Here is a 23180-nt window from a genome sequence, read left to right as displayed (position 1 = left end):
AAGCAAAGGCCTCATGGGAACGGGTTTCCCAGAAACCAGAGAAACAAGACAGAGAGAAGCATGTGTTGCTGGCTTTTGTCGCTTCATCGCCATATCTCCCAAGGTGTTGGTTTTGTCCTTCTTTCACTGTATTGAATCTTGTAACAATTTTATTCCATTATATCTTCGTTTCCAAAAATTTAATTATATCAAGTACTGATTGTATGATGTGTCTAGCTCTTAAGAAAAAAAGGAATATGAAACGGGCATGTCAAAACAATAGGGAGAGGAAGGATTAGTCAGTGCTGGGGCAATTGATTAACTATGTGGAAAAAATAAATTCTCACCTCAGTCCTTAAACCTAAATTCATTCCAGATGGATTAAAGTTAAATGCTGAGGAAAGATTTGGGGGACTTTCTTAGTATAAAAGCAGTGGAAACCATCATGAAGGAAGAGATTTGTCTATGTATTAACTTAAACCTTCTTTTCACCCCAAAAAATTCAAAGAAAATTAAATAAGGATGAAGTATTTTTTCCCAAAACATTGCAAAGGATTTAGTGTCCTTTGCATATGTACCATTTCTTGCAAATCAATTTTTAAGAATACTAGTACTCATTAGAAAAAGTGGCCTAGGAATAGGAAACAGACAATTTACCTAAAAATATAGTCAAGAAATATATGACAAGATGTTCAGCCTCAGTCATTTCTCAAAGCAGAGGAATAAAAAAAAAAAAAATCAAGATAGATACAGTTGAAAGCTAACTTGAGTCCAAGTCTTAGTGCTGGTGAGGTATAAGGGGACACTGTAGCACAGGGCTGGGCGAGTGTAAGGAGCTTCCATCCTTCATCTGTTTATTATGTGAATGCATTTACTATGTTTACATTTTTATATTTATTAAGCGCCTTAACATATTTATAACTTCCGTCTCTGAATTCTACATCTAGGAACCAGATATAAAAATTATTGACCTGATCTGATTATATAACTTAATGGTAGAAGAGTGATTAAATATAGTATAGGGAATTTATTGAGTGGTGTTAAAAGATATGTTTTGTAAGAATATTTAAAGATATGGGAAAATGCCAGCAAATAATGTTGACTTGAAGAAAAAAGAACATACTGGCAAAAAAAAAAAAAAAAGAACAAATGAACACTGTAGTTACAATAATCCTAATTTTATTAGAAAAGGAAATACAAGTGCATATGTATGTAATACCCAAAATGTTAAATTATTTTCAGATGGTGAAGACTTTTGTTTCCTTTTATCCCTTCTTCCATTTTCTAAATTTTCTACTGTCATTGTGCATTAGCTTCATAATCAGGGAAAAAATAGATTGTTTTTTTGAAAAGCAGGCTCTTATTAAATTTGAATTAGGGTGATTGAGTTAACTTATTTTAAATACTTTGAGAAGTATGTATTTAATTTTATTGCTCCACTCCAATAGGACAGTGTCTCACTCTGACTGCTATTTCTGAGCCTCTGATTTGCTTCTCTTGCAGTTGACAGCCTGCATCCACGGGTCTGCCGCCATGCTCTACCCCATGTTCTGGCAGCACGTGTACATCCCCGTCCTGCCACCACACCTGCTGGACTACTGCTGGTAAGCCGCTGCTTTCCCCACCTCTGCTTTCCTTCTCCAGGAACTGGCATGGAAGTTAGATCTGTAACTTGTAATGCAGTTGGTGACTCTAAATGAAAAATATTAGCTTCAAAAATGACATGCATTTTAGACCACATGATTGCATGGCCCTTCTCTTTCCAAACAGCTTTCATATATGTCATGGTGTTCTTAATAGTTCAAGTGAGTAGATAATACTTTTCCCATTTCTCAATTTGGGGAAACCAAAGCACCAAGTAGTTCTATGATTTTTTTCTCCCCCTAAGACAAATTGGAAACTGGTGACAAGAACAGTTGAGATCCCCAAAGTCTTCAAGTTTCAGCCATGTCCTGGCACGTTCTGTAAGACTTGCTCTCAACTGTGGTCTGGAAGCATAAGCCAGACTTCAAACCCTCAAAGTTTTTTTGATGGGAATTCAAGTGTTCACTGAACTGTGTTTCAGTGGGAGGCAGGCAGGCTTTAAAGTCAGCTCTACCACCTTGGGTAAGTCACTTGGCTTAAGACTTTGTTTCCTCATCTGCAAAACGAAGTTGTTCTATACTTAATTATGTAAAGATGAAATGATATAACAGATGAAGGGACACCATGAAGAAAAGCTGCCTCATGGTGGGTGCTCAAGTGTGTTTCTGAAGGAGCCTTGTCATCACCACTATCTTGTCTCCAATTGATCACCAAGAAGACTGATTCAGATCCATTTTCCTTCTGAACAATTTCTCCAGGGTAATGTGGTTAAAGACATTGTCTCTTGACAGTTCAAGTCAGCAGAAGTTGATAAGGGAGCACTGTGCATATGTAGGAAAAGGCACTGCCTGCCAGAGATTGACAGCTTCAGGAGAAAGCGACCCGTTGGTTCAAAGTGATTGAGTACAGTCAGTCATAATTTTTGCTGGTTCTCTAGCCTGTTTTGCCAACCTGCCACTGAAAAGGTTCACCAAGGTAGCCAGATCATCCTGGGACCTTAAAGGTATTCCACAGTACTTCTAATTTGAATGTTGAGCTCACCCTCATCCCAAGAAGCCACAGACACAACAAAGATGTTGCTCGGGGCCACCAAGTGAAACTCAGCAACCCTCTCTGGTGCCTAGCACTAAGTGAATCGGCTCATCTCTCTGCTCTACATCTTTCTGATCAAGGCGGCTCCTTTTATCCATGCCTTTCCCCTGCTTCCTCTGAGATTAAGGGTCTTCTGTTTAGACTTGCTGCTCCTTTTGAGCTTCTGAACCAGGTATCAGTTATTTCCACTGCCATATCTCTCAAAGGAAAGGCCCGTGTTTGCTCTCCAGTACTGTTGTTGTTGTTGTTTGAATGCAAGATTGAGGGGCTGGCAGAGGCAGACACAGAGGAGTAAGCAGGCCAGGGGAGTGGAGGAGAAGAAAGAACAAAATACACACCCAAGGAAGGCAGAGGGGAGACAGTGAGAAAAATAGATAGAAAAGGTAGAAAGGGGGCATATGTCTTCTAAGACAGACTCACACAGTGTCACTCAGTCCTCTTGCCACCCCTGCCCCTCGCATACAACACCCTCACAGGCACATACCCTCACACAGGCACACGGCCCCCATACTGACACACAGACACAGGTCCCTTCTCCACAGGCACATGTCTCAGGGGCCCTCACACAGAGGGAGATTCATAACCCCCACACACCTCACTCAGACATGTGCTGTAAGGGGAAACCTTAGGGTTCTCCCTGGAAGAGACTCACCCGTGTGTCTTGATGTTCTGCTTTAGATATGAACGCCCAGAGGTTCCTGTGTTCAGGGCTTGGTAATAGTACAACTTTAGCTTTCTGTTATTTGGAAAGTTTTGGTTGTTAATTTGTTAGCTAGTTTAAACCCAGCAGCTTACATTCTTAGAACTGTGGAGAGGAAAATGCTCTGTCAATAACATCAGTGATCACAGTAGCTGCCAGTGGTGAATGTATCCTATGCCCCAGTCACTGGACCATCTCCTTTGCATCAGTGATAGAAACCCGTAAGTTATTGGGTCCATTTCACAGGCTGGTAAACCAAGGCCACAAGAGGTATAGTAACTTGCCCCAATATAGGTATTATGTACTATATGATTCCATTTTTATAAAAACAAGCAAAATTGTGCTGTATATATAACACAAAAATTAAATGTGTGTACACATACACACACACACACACACACACAGGCAGAAATCTAGAAGGAAATACATCAAAATGTTTTAACAGTGATTCATAATGGGGAGGAGGGAGAGGAATTCTGCATGATTTTTATTTTATTTTTCATATATTTCGATGAAGAAAATGTGCTTTTTATAATTGAAAAGTTTTACCTTTTTTGTATTTTTTTTTATTTCCTTTATTTTCCCCCCTTTTTTATTGTTAAAGGATTACAAATAGTAGTACATATGTCTCCTTTTTTTTCCCCTATTGACCTTCCTCCAGCCTCCCCTATCCCCCAGCACATGCCCTCACCCCCCTCCCAGTGTCTTGCGTCCATTGGTTATGCTTATATGCATGAATACAAGTCCTTCGGTTGATCTCTTACCTCCCCCCTCCCCCACAACCCTCCCCAGCCTTCCTGCTGTCATTTGATAGTTTGTTCGATGCTTCTCTGCCTCTGTATCTATTTTTGTTCATCAGTTTATAATGTTCTTTATTATGCATAAATGAGTGAGATCGAGTGGTATTTTTCTTTCACTGACTGGCTTATTTCACTTAGCATAATGCTCTCCAGTTCCATGCATACTGTTGCAAATGGTAAGAATTCCTTCTTTTTCATAGCAGTGTGGCATTCCATTGTGTAGATGTACCACCGTTTTCTAATCCACTCATCTGCTTACGGGCATTTAGGCTGTTTCCAAATCTTAGCTATTGTAAATTGTGCTGCTATGAACATAGGGGTGTATATATCCTTTCTGATTGGTGTTTCTGTTTTCTTGGGATATATTCCTAGAAGTGGTATTACTGGGTCAAATGGCAGTTCCACTTTTAATTTTTTGAGGAAACTCCATACTGTTTTCCACAGTGATTGCACCAGTCTGCATTCCCATCAGCAGCGAAGGAGGGTTCTTTTTTCTCCGCATCCTCTCCAGCACTTGTCGTTTGTTGATTTGTTGATGATAGCCATTCTGACAGCTGTGAGGTGGTATCTCGTTGTTTTGATTTGCATCTCTCGGGTGATTAGTGACTTTGAGCATGTTTTCATATGTCTCTTGGCTTTCAGAACGTCCTCTTTCGAAAAGTGTCTATTTAGGTCATTTGCCCCTTTTTTGATTGGGTTGTTTATCTTCCTTTTGTTAAGTTGTATGAGATCCCTGTAAATGTTGGAGATTAAACCTTTATTGTAGATAACATTGGCCAATATGTTCTCCCATGCAGTGGGCTTTCTTGTTGTTTTATTGATGGTTTCTTTTGCTGTGCAGAAGCTTTTTATTTTGATGTAGTCCCATTTGTTTATTTTCTCCTTAGTTTCCATTGCCCTAGGAGCTGTATTGTTAAATATATTGCTACGACAAATGTCTGCTATTTGAAAAGTTTTAATTAAAAAAAAAAATCAGTGTGTATTCTAGCCAGTTCTTTCCAGCTGCCATCTCAGGTCCTAGCCCTCCTTCCTTATTTGCTTAGAGGATTTATTAGCTGTTTGACTCCTTCCTGTGGAAGTTGATCTGAGATCCTCTTTTCAATTCCCATCTAACTCTAGCTCCATGGAGAACTGGGTCACCAGCCTGGCCGAGAGCAATCCTGGCAAGTGTAACTTAGAAGGGAAGGTTTGTCAAGGAAGTGGCTAAGCCTTGTCACCCCAAACTTCCACTCCTAAAAATCAAAGTAAAGACTTGTGTTTTTCTGAGCCTGAGTGAGTTTTGTGATTAGGTTCCATCTTGGAAGGTTCTGTTTGTGTGAGCTTGGTCTCCTGGTCTCTTGTTTTCATGAAAGGACTATTTGACATTTGACCAAAGGATGATTACAGGCCAGTGGGGATTGGTATCTGTTGATTAACTGCAAGATGTAAGATTGATGAAGTAAATGACCCCAAAAGATAAACAGGTCCTCCATTCAAGGCTTGATTTGACCACCTTCAGCCTACTACCACTGCTTTGGTCAGAAACTACAAATATCATGAAATTTGAGTCAATGCTAATAACTTAACTCTATTGTGCTCAGTGACTTTCACCACGTTGAGTTTAATCCTTGGTGGTAAGAGTCAGCAGGGATAACTAGCATTTTAAGTAAAGTGCTAGGAGCCTGAAACATGTAAATTTGAAAGAGGTTTGTTCCCCTGCAGATGATTTAAATGTTAAGTACATCCCCATGCAGGGGATACACGAAATGGAATCTGAAAACTATTATCTCCTGTAGAAATGAACTCTCAATTTACTCACTGCACAGGAAGGGCAGATTCTAGTCATTTTCACTGCCAGCAGGTGCCCTTTCTATGCATAATAGACTTCGCAAGTGTAATTAACACATGAGGACCACTGCTGCCAGTTTTTCTTCAGGTACATGCTGCTAGGAGTTTTCAGGACAACAGGGTAGTGTAGGCTGTAAGAGCTTTTTACAGTGTACTTGAAGATGAGGTGTTCATTGACTTCAGGACAAAGACATGTTAAAAGGAGCTGAGCCCAGACCCTGCTGTTGGTAGCATAGGTCATGGTCCTTGAGCTCAGAGACCCCAAGAGCTGTCATGCAACCTTTGGTAGAACAGAGGCCAGTAGAGCAAAGCTCTGGGATGCAGTGAGTAAATGGAAAGTATGATGCTGAAAACCCCACAGTTATGTGGAAGACTTTAATTGCATATTCACAAATACAACAACCAATTATCTGAGTTAACTTTAATTAGAGCTATAATCACAGATTTTAATTATCTGAATAAATCGATTTAGCACAAATGGTCTTCCCTAAATATTTCCCAACTTAATTTTTTCAAGTCCCTTCCCATTTCTGAAGAGGGTGGTAGAGGAAGCACCTGCACTTTGGATTTAGGCAGGTCTGGTTCGCATCTCAGTTTCATCCCTTATTAGCTGTGTAACCGTTAAAAATCTATTTTGCACCTCTGATCTGCACTTTTTTTCTGTAAAATGGGTTTAATTTATCAACTTTGAAGGAAGGCTTTAGGAATTATAGATATTGGTCATCAGGTGGCACACGGGAGCCATTTAGTGAATGGTGGTTGCTCTTATTGTGGTTATTATAAATATGGGACATGGATTTTGGTTTCCAGAAGGGTTTAACTTGCATTAAACATTATTCTTGCTTCTATAGTCTGTGAGCTCAGGGAAAAAGTTTATAATTCATCTTCTCTTTTTACCCCTCAGATTGTTTTTATTTTGATTTTTTTTTTATTTAACTTGAGTTATTGTATGGTTGTTTTCATTTGCAGCTGTGGCATAAGAATGAAAAGAAAAGAAACAAAAGCAGATGGCAGAGAAAACGAAAGGAGTAAGACATTTCCAGCCCTTATGAATATTTAAAAACATGTGCTGCTAGTTCCTTTCTACTTTAGATCTGTACCATTCTCCTAACTTTGAAAATGAAAATGAGAATGATCCCTACCTTGGCTGATGGCAGCCCTGACCTTGGCCAGTGTTGGCAGAGCCTTCCCACTTCTGGGATTAACTTGCTGATGAGAATCAACATTCCCTTTCATTAAAATAATCACCATCTATTGAGTCCAGTGTGTGTGTCAAGCTCTTTATAAACATTATTGCAAATATTCAAAATCAAGGTATAAGGCAAGTATTATTAGCTCCATTGTATAGATTCAGAAATTGATGCTCAGAGGGGTTAGTGACATACCCACTGTCAACAGCTAAGAAATGGGAGAGCCTGAATTTGCAATCCAAGGCCACCTGATATTAAAACTTTGTTGACTAACACTCCAAAGTGTTAGAAAAGAAGTTGTACCCATCACCAAGATTTGTGAAAAAAATCCTTGTAGGCTTCTTGATGACTTGCTAATTGTAAACTTATGTTATCATTGATTAATTATTCATTCATTCAGCAAATATTTATAGAGCACTTACTATGTACCAGGCAATCTAATTAAGCGTTGCTAATAAAAAGTCCATATGGTATTTCCCATGTAAATTCCCTTTTCTCCCTTATTTATTCAGAAGCAGTCCTAAATAAGGACCACAAATCATTTCCCAAATTTAATTGTTTATTTGGGTTATTTTGGACACTTGTTAACACACCTTTGTGATAAAACATTTCCACAAAAGATCAGGACAAGTTCTCGTGTTCCCCTAAAGAATAGCCAGGTCAAGAGCCAAGTTAGTAACTAACTTCTGATGCTTGCTGAGGGCATAGTTGAACCGAAAAGTTAAATCAGATACACACAATCAAGGTTTGGATTTTGCATTTGCCTTTGTAAAATGCATTGTAGTTCCTGACGTTTATTTCCAGGTGACTCTGGAAGCCATTCTTCTACTCATAGTGAGCATACTTTGATTCTCTGTGAGAGACACTGGTTCTAGGTTCTTTATATGTAGTGCATGTAGAGTTCTGAACCAAACCCCCGTGTCCCATCCTGTATTCCCTCTAGGGTTCTTAGCAAACAGTCTGAAATATGCCTGATCTCAGGGTGCACAGTCTACATGGGTGATGGGGCATCAATCTAGACATAGCTGTGAAGTGACATCTGGACAATCAGATGGCTCCACTCCAATCTTTATCTTCATTGATGCCATGAAATGTTGCATAGGGAATAAATTGCTAAAGTAAGTGGGATTGTTGACATTCTTGGTGGCAGAAATAGAATTCAATGACGTGTGGTATGGTGGAAACAAAACTTGGCTTTGGTTCTGGCTTCTCTGTTTATTAGCTTTGAGGTCACTGAACCTCTTTGAGCCTACTTTCTCTTCTGTCAAGGAGGAATAGTAATTACTACTGATGCAAAACAGGTACTATATTAAATAGTAGGTACTATTTTTGTTATTAATGACTGTATATGTATTTATAGTCAATATGTATTACTGTGTATGTGTGTATGTATATGTTTGTGTATACATATGTGACCCAGCAAAGTCCAGTTGAAATTCCCAACACCAGGGTAGGATGGAAGTAGATAAGGTAGACTGGAGTGGCTGACATTCTCTTATCTATACCAAATGCTGTGTTATGTAGATTTTGTTAAAGATTTCCATTTTGTGACAAGTACTCTCCCCCAGCATCAGCAGCGATATTCCCACAATGGTGCTGAGACTGGCAAGGTGTCCCTTTACCATGGGAATGACCCTTCCCCAGGTAAGGCAGGCGGTTGTCTGCAGCCTACCCACCCCATGCCCCTCCACCTCTTCTGCTGCTGCATCTAAGCATCTGGACCTGCCCTGCTGGTCCCACCCTCCAGACGCCCTGCTGCTGCCTGATGTGGGACAGGGCAGCAGGCTGCCTCCCCAGCCCCGTTTCTGACTAGCCTCCATGGGACAGAGCTGGCTCTGATCTCTGCTTATGAGACCAAGCCTGAGCCTGGTTTTCCATTTCTTCAGACACATTCTGTATGTAATTCCTCACTCCTTTCTGACCGGGAGCTTGTCTTGAACCCAACCCTTAGAAAACTCTGAAACTTCTAAGGCACGGTGTCGTGGTCTTAGGAGCAAAGACAGTCTAGATATGTTCCTGATCATCAATAGAACAGGATCCACAGACCATGTGATGCCCTCATCACAAAAACTACAGCAGTGGAGAGCTTTTGTGCTGTGTCCCTGCCTCTCTGAGTTTGGGCACAAGGGAGAATACACTAGGCACAGGGCTAGGCTCAGAGTCATCTCTCAACTGGATTTGTTTTCCCCTTAAACAGTAGACAGACTGAGAGGCTAAGAAGGAAATTGGATGCTGTGCATCTTGGCATGTGGCATGCCTTAGTCCTGGAACACAAAATCTTTTTTTCTTATCCCCAGTTGCGTTTTCAACTTTTACATTTTTTGTTTTGTTTTGTTACTTTCTCTTTATTTTTCCATAGGTCTCTTTCTCTTTTTCTCGTCTTGTTTCTTTTGTACCTCATTCATTCCTGCATTCCTACAAGGGTCTCATGGGCTGCTGGTGGCTGACATTCTGAGGTTCCCTTTTGCAGCTGGCTCTGGCTGTTATGGTTCTCATTGAACTCTCTGGGGCAATCAAGAGCCCCGTCTCCTGACCTTTCCTCTGTGATTAACTTCTGCTCCAGTGGTCTTAGCCATAGAGCCCTCCCTGGTGTTTTGCAAGTCTGTCTCCTTTTGGGGAGACCAAGGAGGCACAGAAGGGAGGGCTGCTCCAGGCTTTGATGTTGACCTTACAGGTTTTCTTCCGGGCATTATCTTTGTAACTCAAGTGTTCATTCGGTTGAGTTCAGTGGCTGGAGCTCTAAAGGCCTCTCTCCCAACCCCCAGAGTTATTACTCCACAAAGCCATAGGGCCACACTCAGAGGGCTTTGTCCTTGCTCTCCCCCTTCACCCATCAGCTCCAGTGATCCACACATGTCTCAAATCAGCAAACCATCTCCAGTGCCCAACTCCACACACACCCAGCTCCTCCACTGTGGTGAGACCTGTGGTGCGGCTGCCAAAATTGCAGGTGAAAACTAGGCAGTCTCTGCCTCCTCTCCTAGTCTAGACTTGCTCCTTTCCTCTCAGGGACCCTACCATCCTCTGCCATGGCTCATAAATCAGGGAGGGCCAGTTGGAAAACAGGCAAAAAGTTGAATACCTTTTCCCCAAAGAAACCTTGATTAACTCATGGCATTTACACCCCTTCTACTTTCCAAGCAGTGTTTTCTGCCTCTCACCAGCTGTGACCTTTGTCAAGTCACTTAGGCATAGGTTCCTCTGTGAATTACGGAGATCAGGTGTGCAAGATTGCTGCGAGGATGAAATGAGGTGATCATAGCACCTATAAGTGTGCCCGCAGCAGGGACACACAGTATTGTGCTTGTTTAATGTCTGCTGTTACCCCTAAAATAGGCAGGAACCAGAACTCTCTTTTTCTCTTCTCTATCCTCAGACCATGTGGTACCTGACACATAGTAATATTTGTTGGCTGTCTGACCAGCATGTAGAAAACAACACATAATAAATGCATCATAAGATGTTAATTTTCTCTTTCCCTTCACCATTGTTTTTAAAAGTTCAAGTGCCTGAGTGACTGTTTTCCTCTATGGACACCATGAATCACATTATGATACTAGTTCCCGCTTTGGCTTGGCAGCTAGAGTGCTCAGAGGCAGATCTGTGGGCACCCAGCAGGTGTGAAGAACCTCACAGCACACAAGTGAAGTGCTAACCTCACCCCAGCTTGCACTTTTTTCCTTTGCCCCTATTTCTTTTCCTACTTTTATTGCCCTATTGTACATATTTATATAAACTACCTTAAATCTTGTCTGGGACAAAAAAAGAGTATGGATTAATTTCTTAGAGCTAGTAAGGCAAGTGTAGTTTTTCTCCTGGCTATTTGATTTTTTAGCTATAAATATCAAATAACCATTTTTTTCTTTTTCTAAATATACCAGAGGCCCAGTGCACAAATTCATGCACTAGTGGGGTCCCTCTGGGTGGCCTGCAGGGATCGACTCAAACCTGTAGTCCAACGCCACCTGCAGCTCCTACCTGCCGCTCCCGCTCATCCCGGCCCCACTGTGCCTGCTGTGGGCTCGTGCCCAATCAGTCCCAATCAGGAGAGGCTTGTGCTGCCACAGTAACGCTCACCAGCCATTAGTCCTGCGTCTGGTGCCCTCCCAAGGGGAGTGGCCTGTGGGGTCGGGCTGAAACCAGCTCTCCTACATCCCCTAAGGGGTCCCAGATTGCGAGAGGGCACAGGCCAGGCCACAATCGGTGCACGATCGGGCCAGGGAGGGACCTCAGGCGTGTCCAGCCCATCTCGCTCAGTCCCAATTGGCCGGACCCCAGCAGCAAGCTATCCTACCGGTCAGAGCATCTGCCCCTTGGTGGTCATTGCATGTCATAGCGATTGGTCGACTAGTTGACTGTCTGCCCCCTGGTGGTCAGTGCACGTCATAGTGAGTGGTTGAGCAGCCTTAGCATATCATTAGCATATTACACTTTGATTGGTTGTTTGGTTGTTCTGCTGTTCGGTCTATTTGCATACTACCCTTTTATTATATAGGATTTTTATGATTTCAGAGAGGAAGGGAGAAGAGAGAGAGATAGAAACATCAATGATGAGAATCATTGACCAGAATCAAACTGTGAGCTCCTGGTTCATAAATTGACGCTCAACCACTGAGCCACGCCAGCCAGGCCCATTTTTTTTTTCTTAAGTGTGACATAGCAGTTAAAAGAACTTTAGCAAAAATAGCATAAGAGGCTTTGAAGTAGAAGGATTTGGGTGGGAATCACCATCAACTGTGTCCATGCACAAGTTTCCAAGAATCCCTTTTTTAATCTTTGAAATGGAGGGTGCAGGTTGGATAATTTGAAGATGAAATGAGATGAGTTAGCGCAAGCCCCAGCACAGCCCTTGGTGTTTGGTGAGCGCTCAATGCGTAAGTAGCAGCCCCACTGTCCTTATTCTTCCTGCTCTGCATATGGAAACAGGAACCCGCCCACTTCTCCTGCGACTGACAGTCTAAAATAATCACACAAATCAGATGTGACTTATGCCAAATGGACAGCCCAGATGAAAGCTTGTAAAAAGTGGGGCGTTAGCAACCATTGGGCACTCCGAACCTGGGGTTTGAGGGGGCAGCAGGACTTAAGGGGTGAAGGGGACTGAGGCTCACGAAGAACCCAAGGCAGGTTTAGAATAGGAAGCTCCTTGGTGAGGGGTGTTCGGACAGAGTGTAGAGGGGCTGGGACTGGCACGGCTGCTGGCCGGCCTTCAGGGAACAGAAAGTCTTCCAGCCTCCTTTCACTCCTCCTTCCCAGGCTGGCAATTGCTGGTCTGGGAAATAATAAGCTTTATCTTAGGAAAACAGACTTGGGTTCTAGTCTCAGTTTTGTCATTTATTAGCTGTGTGACATGAATGAATGTTCAACTTCCAGGCCTTCATTGCTTTTTCTATACATTGGTGGTAGTAATAGTACCCCCTCACACTGTTGCCTTGAGGATCCACTGAGAAAATGCCCGTCTAGCCGTTAGCTTAGTGCCGGCAAAGGCATAGTAAACAGTGGCTGCTCTCCCTCGCTCCCTGTGCAGCAGTGGCCATTCTATTGGCCTGTAGACCATCTCTCTGGTCACTTTCAGTGAGACCAAAGCTGTGGTTATTTGAGTTCTCCAACACGATGTGTTGTATGCTCTTTGTTCTTGTTCTTTATCCCTTTCTTTCGTCCTTGAACCTCTCTAACAATGCCAGGCCTCGTTATTTCAGAACAGAATTTAAAATGCTTGGACAAGCTGTGTTTACACTTCTGTTTCTTTTCCAAAAAAGAAAAAGAAAAAAAAGGCAAGAAAAGAAACTCTCAAACAAGTAAGACCTGTTTCAGAGTTTTCCTTTCCTTGAAAAATGGTGAACTGAGGAAAGCCTTGTGGGATCCGCTTTGCCCCATCAGGGTATTTGGTTAAGAAGGTGGTGGGCCTCAGAAGTAAGGTGGGTGCTGTGTTGTGTAAATTGTAATGCTCACTATGCATTTATATGGGGAAAAACGAAAAATAAAAACAGTGGATCTTCCAAATCCCCGGGCAGCTCTAAACTGGCTGCTTTCTGAAGTAGAAGAGGTGTTGCTCACCTGGGGGCCCGAGCCCTCCTACCTCTACCCAGACTTACTAATGGCCCTGCAGCCCCTCCCCTCCTGTCTCAGGAAGCCGCACGCTATGTATTTGAGCAGCCAGTGTCCTTTTCTAAATTCTTTTTAAATTTCGCCTGACTCTTTTCCAATTAGTTGCTGCTCACCTCAAGGGAACATAATTAAGAGCGCTCAAGTTATCTGGAGGAAAGGAATTAAACAAATTGTGCAAGTGCCGTAGTAATGTACAGGGACTGCAGCGCCATTAATAAGTCTGCAGCGTCCATATTCATGCCTGATCATTGCTAGGAATGAGCTCATGCTGTAGGACTTACCTGGAAGAGAAATGGTGTATATTCCACGCCCAGAGTTCGTAGGATTGGGTGAATATCTCCCTTGGTAACTCAGCCCTGCCTTCTTTCCTTTTGCTGAAATACCGAGTGTGTGCTGTAGGGAACCTTGAATACAGCATGTGCTTTCAGTCCAACAGCCCTAAATTTGAATATGGCTCTACTATTTGCTAGCTGTGTGACCTTGGGCAAGTTACTTTCCCTTTCTGAGCGTGTTTCCCATTCTGAAAATGTGGAAAATAGTGCTACCTTGAAGACTTGCCTTGAGAATTATGGATAAGTAATGCATTGAAGCAGCTGGGTTAGTAGCTCAATAAATATGAGGTCCTTTTCCCATTAAGAGGATTCAAACTGAACATACATTTCAGGTAAAGGTCATCATATTGTCACTGCTTGACACCAGCGATGGAAAGCCTTTCCTTTACAGGAGAGAAGGGGGAAAGAATGGCTTTTACTCTTCCAGGGTGTAACTGCTGAAGTCAGTGCAATAATTCCCAGAGAACAAAGGCCTAGTACAGATATCCCCTAATCGGCTATTCAGAGATGTACAGTGGGATCCCACAATCGCTGTTAGCCACAGAGTAGTTGTGACACAATTGTCATGGCCTGCCTATGCATGGACTTGGTCATACTGTTAATATTATCACCACTTTAATGATGTGTGTTATTGGTTCTGTACATGTTGTGTCTAATTGTCATTTAAAATGTCTGCAAAATTGCACTCAGATTCTGCATTGAAATGTAAAGTTGCTGTGAATGCTGAAAGGTACCAGAGCAGAGAATACAGTGTTGTTGTTTTTTGCTATTAGTGAAACAGATATTTGCATTCATATTTTCTTGAAAAGCAACAAACAAGTTCTTTCTGGGACCTAGTAAAGGAAGATAGTTTTTAGTAGATGAAGTTTTATTGTTTTGTTACCGAGATACCCTTGAGAAAACGTGGACATCTTGATGACTCTGAATCAGAAAATGATTCAGGTGAGTCGGACTCTGAATGTGAAGAGCTTTTTTAGGAATAGCTTAACTCATTTTGTTCTATTTTCCTTTTAATGTATGCCGAAGAGTGATAAGTACTTTTCAAAATTTGTCATCCTACATGATAAGAAAGTAATAAATCAGTTTACTTGGCAGTTTTTGCCTTCTTGGTAGTACATAAAATCAAGAGTAAGTGCCTGGCCAGAGTGGCTCAGTTCGTTGAGCATTGTCCTATGCACTGAGAGGTTGCCAGTTCGATTCCCGGTCAGGGCACAACCTGGGTTGTGGGTTTGATTCCCCAATCAGGTAGCATTTAGAAGCCAACCAATTTCTCTCCTCTCCCCTCCCCTTCCTTCCTGCCTGTAAGCATGTCCTCAGGTGAGGATTGTTTTTTAAAAGAGTAAATGTTGCCATCTGAAGAAAGTGATAAACAACCCTACTGAACTCAGTAAGTAGACAGGTGACAGGGCAGTGTGCTGGGAGTGAGACACCCATGTGTAGAGAGGATGCAGGTCTAACACCCCACATTCATCATGGAGTCTACCATCCTCACCAAGGTTTGCCGTTTATCCATCAGAACCAGGCAGGAACAGAAAACCATTCTTTTGGCAATAAGAAAATGGGTCCAGAGGTGCTCTCCACGCCAGAGGCTTAGAGATAACCCGTTTGGACATGATGACAGTCACTTACTGAGCCTACCATGTGCTGCTTCTATGGTAGGCGCTTTATTGATTATCTCTAATCCCTGCAACAGTCCTGAAGATTTCCACTGGGGCAGGTATTACTGTTTTAGAAAACGCACTGCCAAAATATAACAAAAGATGTAACAAACAGCCCTGCCCTTTGACTTAGGAATTCCATGTTTGGGAATTTGTGCACATGACGCTGTTTTTCATTGAATGTAACTTATAATGAAAAGATGGAAGGGACTTAATGTCTAATTCTAGGAATAGGGTTCAATAAATTATGTACATCTATACTTCGTGGAATATTACACAGTTTTAAAAATAATAATCACAATTATTTTATAAAATATGGGAAATGTTAATGTAGCCAAGGAGAAAACAATAAAATGCATCCACTCTATAATTTCAAAGATATAAAAATGTTTGTTTACATGGCCTATATTGGGGGAGAATAATATAAAAATAAAAGTAGTTGTGTTAAGATGACATGATAATGGGTGAGTGATTTTTTTCCCCCAAGAAAACTTCTCTCGGCAATAAAAAGCCATAGAAAACTTGTTTCAAAGAAAATGAGTCAGTAGCAGCAATGATTATTGAGATATATTGAGAATAGAAATTGTTTTCAGAACACACCTAGAACTACCCAGTTACATATTTACTACTTTGAGATGTTAAGGAGATTCTGGGCTTCTTTTTTTTTTCCCCCTTCTTTCCACTTGGAATTTGTAATTAGTATATCTGCAGAGCAAAAATTCAGTAGATTCAGGGAAGTGTTTGAGGCTTTGTAAGCAAAGGACAACAATGTAAAAGGTATTTGTCTAAATTTGCATTTGTATAAAACATGGAGCTGCTGTGATTTCAGAATAAATGTGTTTTAAATATTTTCTAAATACAGAGCTGTTGCAGCCCTAACAATACTTGGCTAAGAAACTACATTTCTATGATAGGCCATTGTTACTCCTTGGAAAATAATTGGGTTTTTAAAAAGGCCCCCTTACCAATACTGAGGAATGTGTCCACTTTGTCCCTTCTTGCATCTGCAGTGCTTTCTGTAAGACTCCTCTTCCTCTCTTTCAGGATATCATTGTTTTTTATTGCAGGACAAAAGGGCATGGCATTAAAACCGACATATTTAGAATTCTAGAAAATGTTTCTTTTTCAGATAAGAGCCTGTGTTTGTGTTGAATTATACAGAGTCTTTTGCTGTACGTGTTTATTTTCACTGCTGTCTCACAATTGTTGGAATGTTTTTTTCTGTGCATTAATTCATTGATTGGAATTTCAGTTTAGAAATACTAATTGAAACTCAGCGTCGTTGGTCAATTGCAGGATCAAATGTAGGAGCTAGAAAAGTTGATAAAGATTTGATTAAACATTATGGATTTTTTTTTCTCCCTTCTATGTGTTAGGCTGTGCTCTGGACATATTGACAAGTGGCCATTTTTCTGGAATTCTGCACTCTTCCTGCTTCCTTTCATTATATTAGGCAAGGTTCCACTAGATGAGACATTTGTACTCCTAAGACTTCCTGCCAGGGTTCAGACTTTGTATTTTTGACATTGAAGCTGTCGTTTTCCTGAAGCTACTTAATTAGAAACACATTCATTTCAGTGTACACTGGAAAAAACTTGGACAGCAGAGCCAGGCACACTGGGAAGTTTGAGCATTTATGTAGCTGGCAGCTAAACTAATGGTTTACAGTTTAAGGGGAAAAAATATCGTAGGGCATTTCCTTGCCCCTGGAAGCGAAGAGAAGCTGAATGTGCACAGCAGATACCTATTTTTAAAAGAGAGAAGAGGAAGAAAGAAAAAAGACAACTCCACTTTCACTGCAGTTGTGTATATAATTCTTTCTTCAGCTATTGTCAAATACAAAAGTCTTCTAGGAGAATAGTTCCCAAACTGTGCTGCTAATATTCAAGTCTGTTTTACAGGCTTCCAAGATATATTACTGCTGAGATCTTAGTAAGGAGGACATTTTTTATATTCTGGGGAACGATTTTTGCTTGAAGAATTTTATTTGTCAAATGGTAATGAGGGAATTGTGCCCTTTCTTATTTTTAAATGTTTGAGCAATTTTAAAATGCACAACTGATGTTTTAGAACCTTCATTGCCTATCCATTGCTTCAGGATAAAAGCCTAAACTCCTTAGTATTAAATTGGAAGCAAACCTCTCCTTTCTCATTTCTTACCACTCCGTGTTTCCCCAACCCTGTCTCCAAGAAAGCCAGCCTGCAGGTCTGCTCCCACTCTCCCAGCTGCCCCAGAGGAAAGGTACCTGGTCACCTCAGTCTGAGCCAGATATCTTATCTCTAGGCTCATAAAATACCCTTTGCACCTTTCACAGGATGTATCACATATATATGTATCACACTGGAGAGACAGAGAAAAATTGTCAGTCGCTCCCTCCCTCCTTACTCCTTGACCTCCATCCCCTACCCCCAAGAAAAGGGTCGTGTAGGAGGTGGGCCTGGGGATTTTAGGTTTGGTATTACAAAGTCTGTATGGCACAGAGGAAGAGACTTTGAAGTCAGATTCTAGGTTTTCCATTTACTTTGTTCTGTGGCATTACATAAACTCTCTGGACCTGTCTCCTCATTTGTAAAATGGAGATAATACCTACCTTGTATAGTTATTGTGTGGATTAGGAAGATAAATTTGAGCTTCCTTATATAATGCTCAGCACATTTGTCATTGGTAAGTAACATCATAAGTGATAATGGTGGGGGGGGGCGGTGAGGGGGAGAGGGGAGAAGGGGAGAGGGGGTGCACAGAATCCTGAAACCAAAGAGAGTCACTCCATGATGCCCAGGCTTTCAGACTTTTGGAGCTGGGTCATGGTCTCCCGCTCAGTCTCCAGCTTAGGAGCCCACCGCCCTGTGAATGACGTCATGGGAAGGGGTTTTGTGAACTGTAGTGTCACCCAATGGCCTGTGTGCAGTTGGGGAGGAGGTGCTTACTGGTTGCTCTCTATGTGCCTTTTCAAATCAGAGTGGACAGTTAGATCACATCTCTTGATGGCAGAAGGAAGCAGCAAATAAAAAATCATTCTTTATTCACCCTTGTTAACTGCTTTTCCTATTATAATTGTGGCAATAATAGTTCCCATTTGTACGAGAAACTGTACTAATCACTCGATGTATATTTTCTCTTGTTCTGATAGCAACCTCTACCAGTTTGCTTCTAACATCCCATTTTAAAGATGAGGCAGCTGAGACCAGGCAGTTGCCTAGCTGCTATTTTAGGGACTAATGCCAGAGTCGGTCCTTCCTGCCACCCGTGCGGCTTCCAGTGCTGCCTGCATTTTGAAATTCTTCTGAAGTTTCTAGGCTTGGGAACAAAATGTCACATTAGGATTTTTGTTGTGAAAGGAAATGTAACTGTGCATACGTTTATTAAAACAGTTTTTCTCCAAATAGTGAACCATCTGTAATTTTCTGTCGGAAGCAACAGACATTAAAGCAGCTGTGTGTCTCTGTTTCTCTTCACAGTGCTCCCATGCCCTACCTCATAGGAATCCATTTAAGTTTAATGGAGGTAAGTTGGCACCTTTCCTCCCTACATCTCCCTACTTGGCCGTTTTGTTTTGAAAAGACAGTGTTTGAATTCACACTCTCCACGTGGGAGCCTGTGGGAGCAGCGCTTGGTGCACAATGCCCTCTCAGGGCACAGAGCTGAGCGGTCCACTCAGACCCTTTCCACTGGGCCCTTGTTCCAGTGTTTGTCCTCTCTGCATGGAGATTGTCAGTTTTCATGGGTGAGGGAGCGAAGTTCCAAGAGGCAGGAGGAAAAAGGTCCTCAAGGGTTTGAACAAGGGAAGGGAAATGATTTGCCTTTCAAAATGATGTTTATTCTAAACCACTACAACAGTGTTACATTTTTTATTGTAGAAAATGTGGTGTAAAAATATAGAGAAGTATAAAGAGGAAAATTAAAATTATCCAAAATTCCATTATTCTAAATTCAACCAGTTAGTTAGCATTTTACTGCTCTTCCTCCTAGTCTTTATTTTATGAATATATATTTTGTATAAATGTACCTAATTGATATGTGTTTTATATATAGTTTTGTTTTTATATGTCACTTAATATTATGGCATGGGGATTTCAACATGTTTTTATTTATTCTCAATAAGAATCATTTTCAGTTTGCTACCTGTCATTCCACGGTTTGGATATATCACAACCTAACCATTTTCTGTTATTCTAGGACATTTAGGTTGTTTATACTTTTTCACTAATATAAGTCGCATTTCAGTGAACATCTTTATGCATAAGGTTTTATCTGCATTTTACTTAGTTTCTTAGCATAGAACCCGTAATGTAGAAATGCTTGGTCAAAGCTATGACTGATGACAGATTGCTTTCTGCATGGCTGTACCAATTAGATAGCAGTTCTTTTAAAGGACTTATCTGGGCTTTTGTGAGTGCCATTGATTTGTAGATATGAACCCCAAGCTTTTCCCTCCTCGGGAGAGAGCTTAAATTTGTACTAGAGCAAAATGGGGTGGGAGGTGGGGGGCTTGCCTATTTTGCACAGGAGATAAGCTCTCAGCGGAAAAATCTAAAGCCATATCCGTCTGTGATGATGCTTTGCATGTCTTAAAGGAAGTGCTACTTCTCTTCTTCTGTTCCCTTCATTTCACGTCGACGAGGACCACCTGCTTCTTCGCTAACTGTTGCACACTGTGCTATTGTGCTTACGAAAATGAAACAAGTTGGTTATCGAAAAACCTGTTTGTTTGACATTGAGAATCTTGATCAAAATAGACCACAGAAATCTGCTCAAATTTCTAATTTGACAGGACGGCCATGTGGCTCCTACATTCTGTTAACAGTTCCTCCTTGTCATCACCCAGCCCTGAGCACATACCGTACACAGTTTATGGACTATCTTGGGTGGTGTATTTAGATCAGATTGAAGAGATTTCTTGGGTGTTTTACCTTTGTTTGTCAAATTCGGGAGTGTATTTAAAGCTCCTGTGTGAAAATTTTAAATTGAACACCTTCTAATAGGCCGTCAGTGCCAATTGTTACAGAGTTTGAAACACTAATCTAAATACCATTTGGTCTATTGGAGTGCACAGCTCCTTTCTGCCTCTCCTCCTGCCCACCAGACTGTACCAGCAAGGCTGTATCAGATTCCTTTCATTCCTGGTAACATCAGCATTGTCCAAGTTTCTAGTTTCTGCCTGCTTTTCTTCTACACATGCCTGCCCTCAGTCATCTTGTTTAAGGCTTTCTGTTTCAGCTATCAAGGTAATGTCAATCAGTCTCAGCTGTGATTCTAACTAGCATGGCTCTCTCTGAACACAGGTCCAAGCGTTTCAAGTACCAATTGAACTTCACCTAGGTTTGCTACAGATGTCTCAAACTCAGTGTTTTACACACACACACACACACACACACACACACACACACACACACACAACATCACTCCCCTTCCGGTGTCCCCAGTCCCTGTGAATGGTACCAATGCCTGCAAAGTCACCAAAGTGGGACACACTGAGCATGGCTGAGTACTCCTCTTCCTTGTTCTTTCTAAATAGGTACCAGCTCTCTGACATGTCTCTCGCCGTGTTCCTTCCTTACTGCCTTCATTGACTTTTTATTTGCTTTTCTTGGATTCTTGCAAAGCCTTATTCATTCATCTGCTTAGCAAAATGAAAGCCTCTTAGGTTCCAGACATTTTTATCGGTCCTGGAGGTATGAAGGAAAATATAAAATCCAGTTCACAGTCCCGGCATGTAGTGGGTTGACGTCTACTGGCTCGCTCTACCTTTAGTGGCCCTCCTTCCAGTCTTGCTCTGCACCACCCCTGAGTCTGCTCAGTGCCTTTGCTGCTGCCACGCCTGCTGTCCTCTCAGTGTCCCTTGTTAGCCAGTGTGCTCACCGAGCCCAGCCATCTCCACATTCCCACACCTCTGCATGGCTAAGTCCTGCCCTTCTCCAGCTCTTTCAAGAAATCCTCCCATTTTGTCATCGTCTTTCTCTTACTGTCCCTCTTGCTCTGGGTGGTAGATGTTTGCTTCCCCAATCCTCTTCACCATCCCTTGGAGCATGAGTTCTTTGGGAACAAGGACTGTGTTTTATTTACCGTGGTGTCCTCAGCAGCTGTCAGGGCACCAGGCAGGTGCTTTCAGAAAAGAAGGATGAGTGAATGCCTGGGAAGCTGAATTCGGAGCACATGCAGAGCCCCCCAATAGGCATCAAAGTTTTCGGAGAACCCAGCAAAGATGGACAGAGTACATTATTTTACTTTCATATGATTGTAAGTAACTTAAAAGAAGGCCTTTTGTTTATAAGACATGAGATGCAAAATATGCATAATTTTTTAAACTAGCACTTGCGACGGAGTTTTGCACTTAGGTGAGTGGGAGTGAGTCGACTCTGCTCAGCCTTTGAGAAGCTTTAAGTGAGAAGATTCGGGAAGTACTGGCCAAGATAAACCTTAGTTCTGTCAATTAGCTAGAGTAGGGGGGAATTTGCCATGCTCAACTCCTGCGTGGTCAGCTCAAAAAAAAAAAAAGAAGAAGAAGAAGAAGAAGAAAAATAGTAGTACACCACATTTGAAGCCAGCTCTGACACTTTCTGAATAAAGTAGCATTTCCTGGGTGTGCTGGGCAACCATGAACTTCCAGTCTTGGAATTTAGTCTTCTCATCGCCTCCTGTGGATTTAACTCAATCTCGGGTGGTCTAGTTGTGCTTTTTGATTGGATTTATGTGGTTCTATTATACCCTTCAAATGAGAGGGCTGCTTCCCGTGAGATTTCTTCCAGGAACTATGGGCTGTAATACTGGGGGAGGAGCTTGTACCTAGGGCCACAGGAGACCTGTCTAAGGAAGGAGCTTGGGAAGGCCCATCCCTTCCCACATTCTAGTTTTCTTACTGGCAATTCAGCAAGAGGCTTATTTTTGACTGTCTTGTTATTTTTTTCTTGAAAGCTATAGGCACCTTATTATGCCTTTGCATATGTGCCAGAATTTTTTAAACTTCAAATGAATGTGGCAGATGTTCATAAAAGTTTAGAAAAAGCTACCATAGGAAGACTTTTTAACCATTTTTATGACACTCAAATTTGTTTCACAAAAAGAAATATAAGTTATAACCTAGTGTTCTCAAAATACGACTTTTTTGAAAAAAGGTTATTTTGGGGAAAGACCTAATTCCAGTCTTAATTCTCTTACAGGAGGCCCTTTGCTGTTAAATGGTAGCCTCATCCTCTTACAGAGCCTGCCTTCCTTGTAAAGTTGCACGTATATAGCTCATCATCGTTCTTATCCCTCCTTCTGCCTTTTTATATCGTTCTTTCATTTAAGCAAACATTAATTGGAGTCTAGTGGTAAGTTAGCAGGATAGCCAAGGATATTGGCATAGACCTAGTTTCTTCTTGGAGAGAATAATCATGTTAGCTGGCAGCTAGGAAATACCAAAATGTGGCCTGATTACACAGTGACTGTTTCCTTTTATTCTCTCGACCTCAGTTTAGTTTAGGAATGTTTCTGTAGCCCCTCTTCTGTGCCATGTCTGGTAGCATGTGCTTCTCCTCTTTGATAAATGAAGACCTTCCTTTCTAAGCCTCACAAACAATGCTTGGTGCACAGGCCTCAGAGTGACATCAGGGTATTTTATATCATTCCTGGTGATACAATGATTAAGAAGGAGGACGGAGAGGTGGTAGCAATGACAGTTCCAGACAGAGGCTCAGCTTTGTCTGTAAATGAAACTCCACCTACACACGAGCAGCAGTGAAGGGAGCCGGTCAGCAGGAGGGTTCGGGATTCTGGCTCCCCTACCTCCTGCTTGCATGACCTTAAGCAAGGTCATTGACCTCTGAGCTTTTTTTCTCACCTGTAAAACGAGGGCAATGGCTATACCTCCCCTATGGGGCTGTTGGAGGATGCGGTGCGATAATGGTTATCAGTACCTGGCACCTAAAGA

The 23180-nt window shown here is 41.8% G+C and overlaps 1 protein-coding gene across 12 annotated transcripts in view; it reads left to right on the top strand.

Annotated features, from left to right (window-relative positions):
- Positions 1 to 23180, top strand: part of DENND1A (DENN domain containing 1A) — a 471719-nt gene that overhangs the window by 263879 nt on the left and 184660 nt on the right. For all 12 annotated transcript variants that reach the window (XM_059657971.1, XM_059657972.1, XM_059657968.1 and 9 more), the window contains 2 exons: positions 1483 to 1583; positions 18730 to 18775. In XM_059657971.1, coding sequence (XP_059513954.1) covers positions 1483 to 1583; positions 18730 to 18775 — 147 coding nt within the window. The remainder of the gene's footprint in view (positions 1 to 1482; positions 1584 to 18729; positions 18776 to 23180) is intronic.

This window comes from Myotis daubentonii, chromosome 11 (assembly GCF_963259705.1).
Source record: "Myotis daubentonii chromosome 11, mMyoDau2.1, whole genome shotgun sequence".
Lineage (NCBI taxonomy): Eukaryota > Metazoa > Chordata > Mammalia > Chiroptera > Vespertilionidae > Myotis > Myotis daubentonii.
Note: the sequence above shows the minus strand (reverse complement) of the source record. Positions and strands in the feature narration are given on the sequence as shown.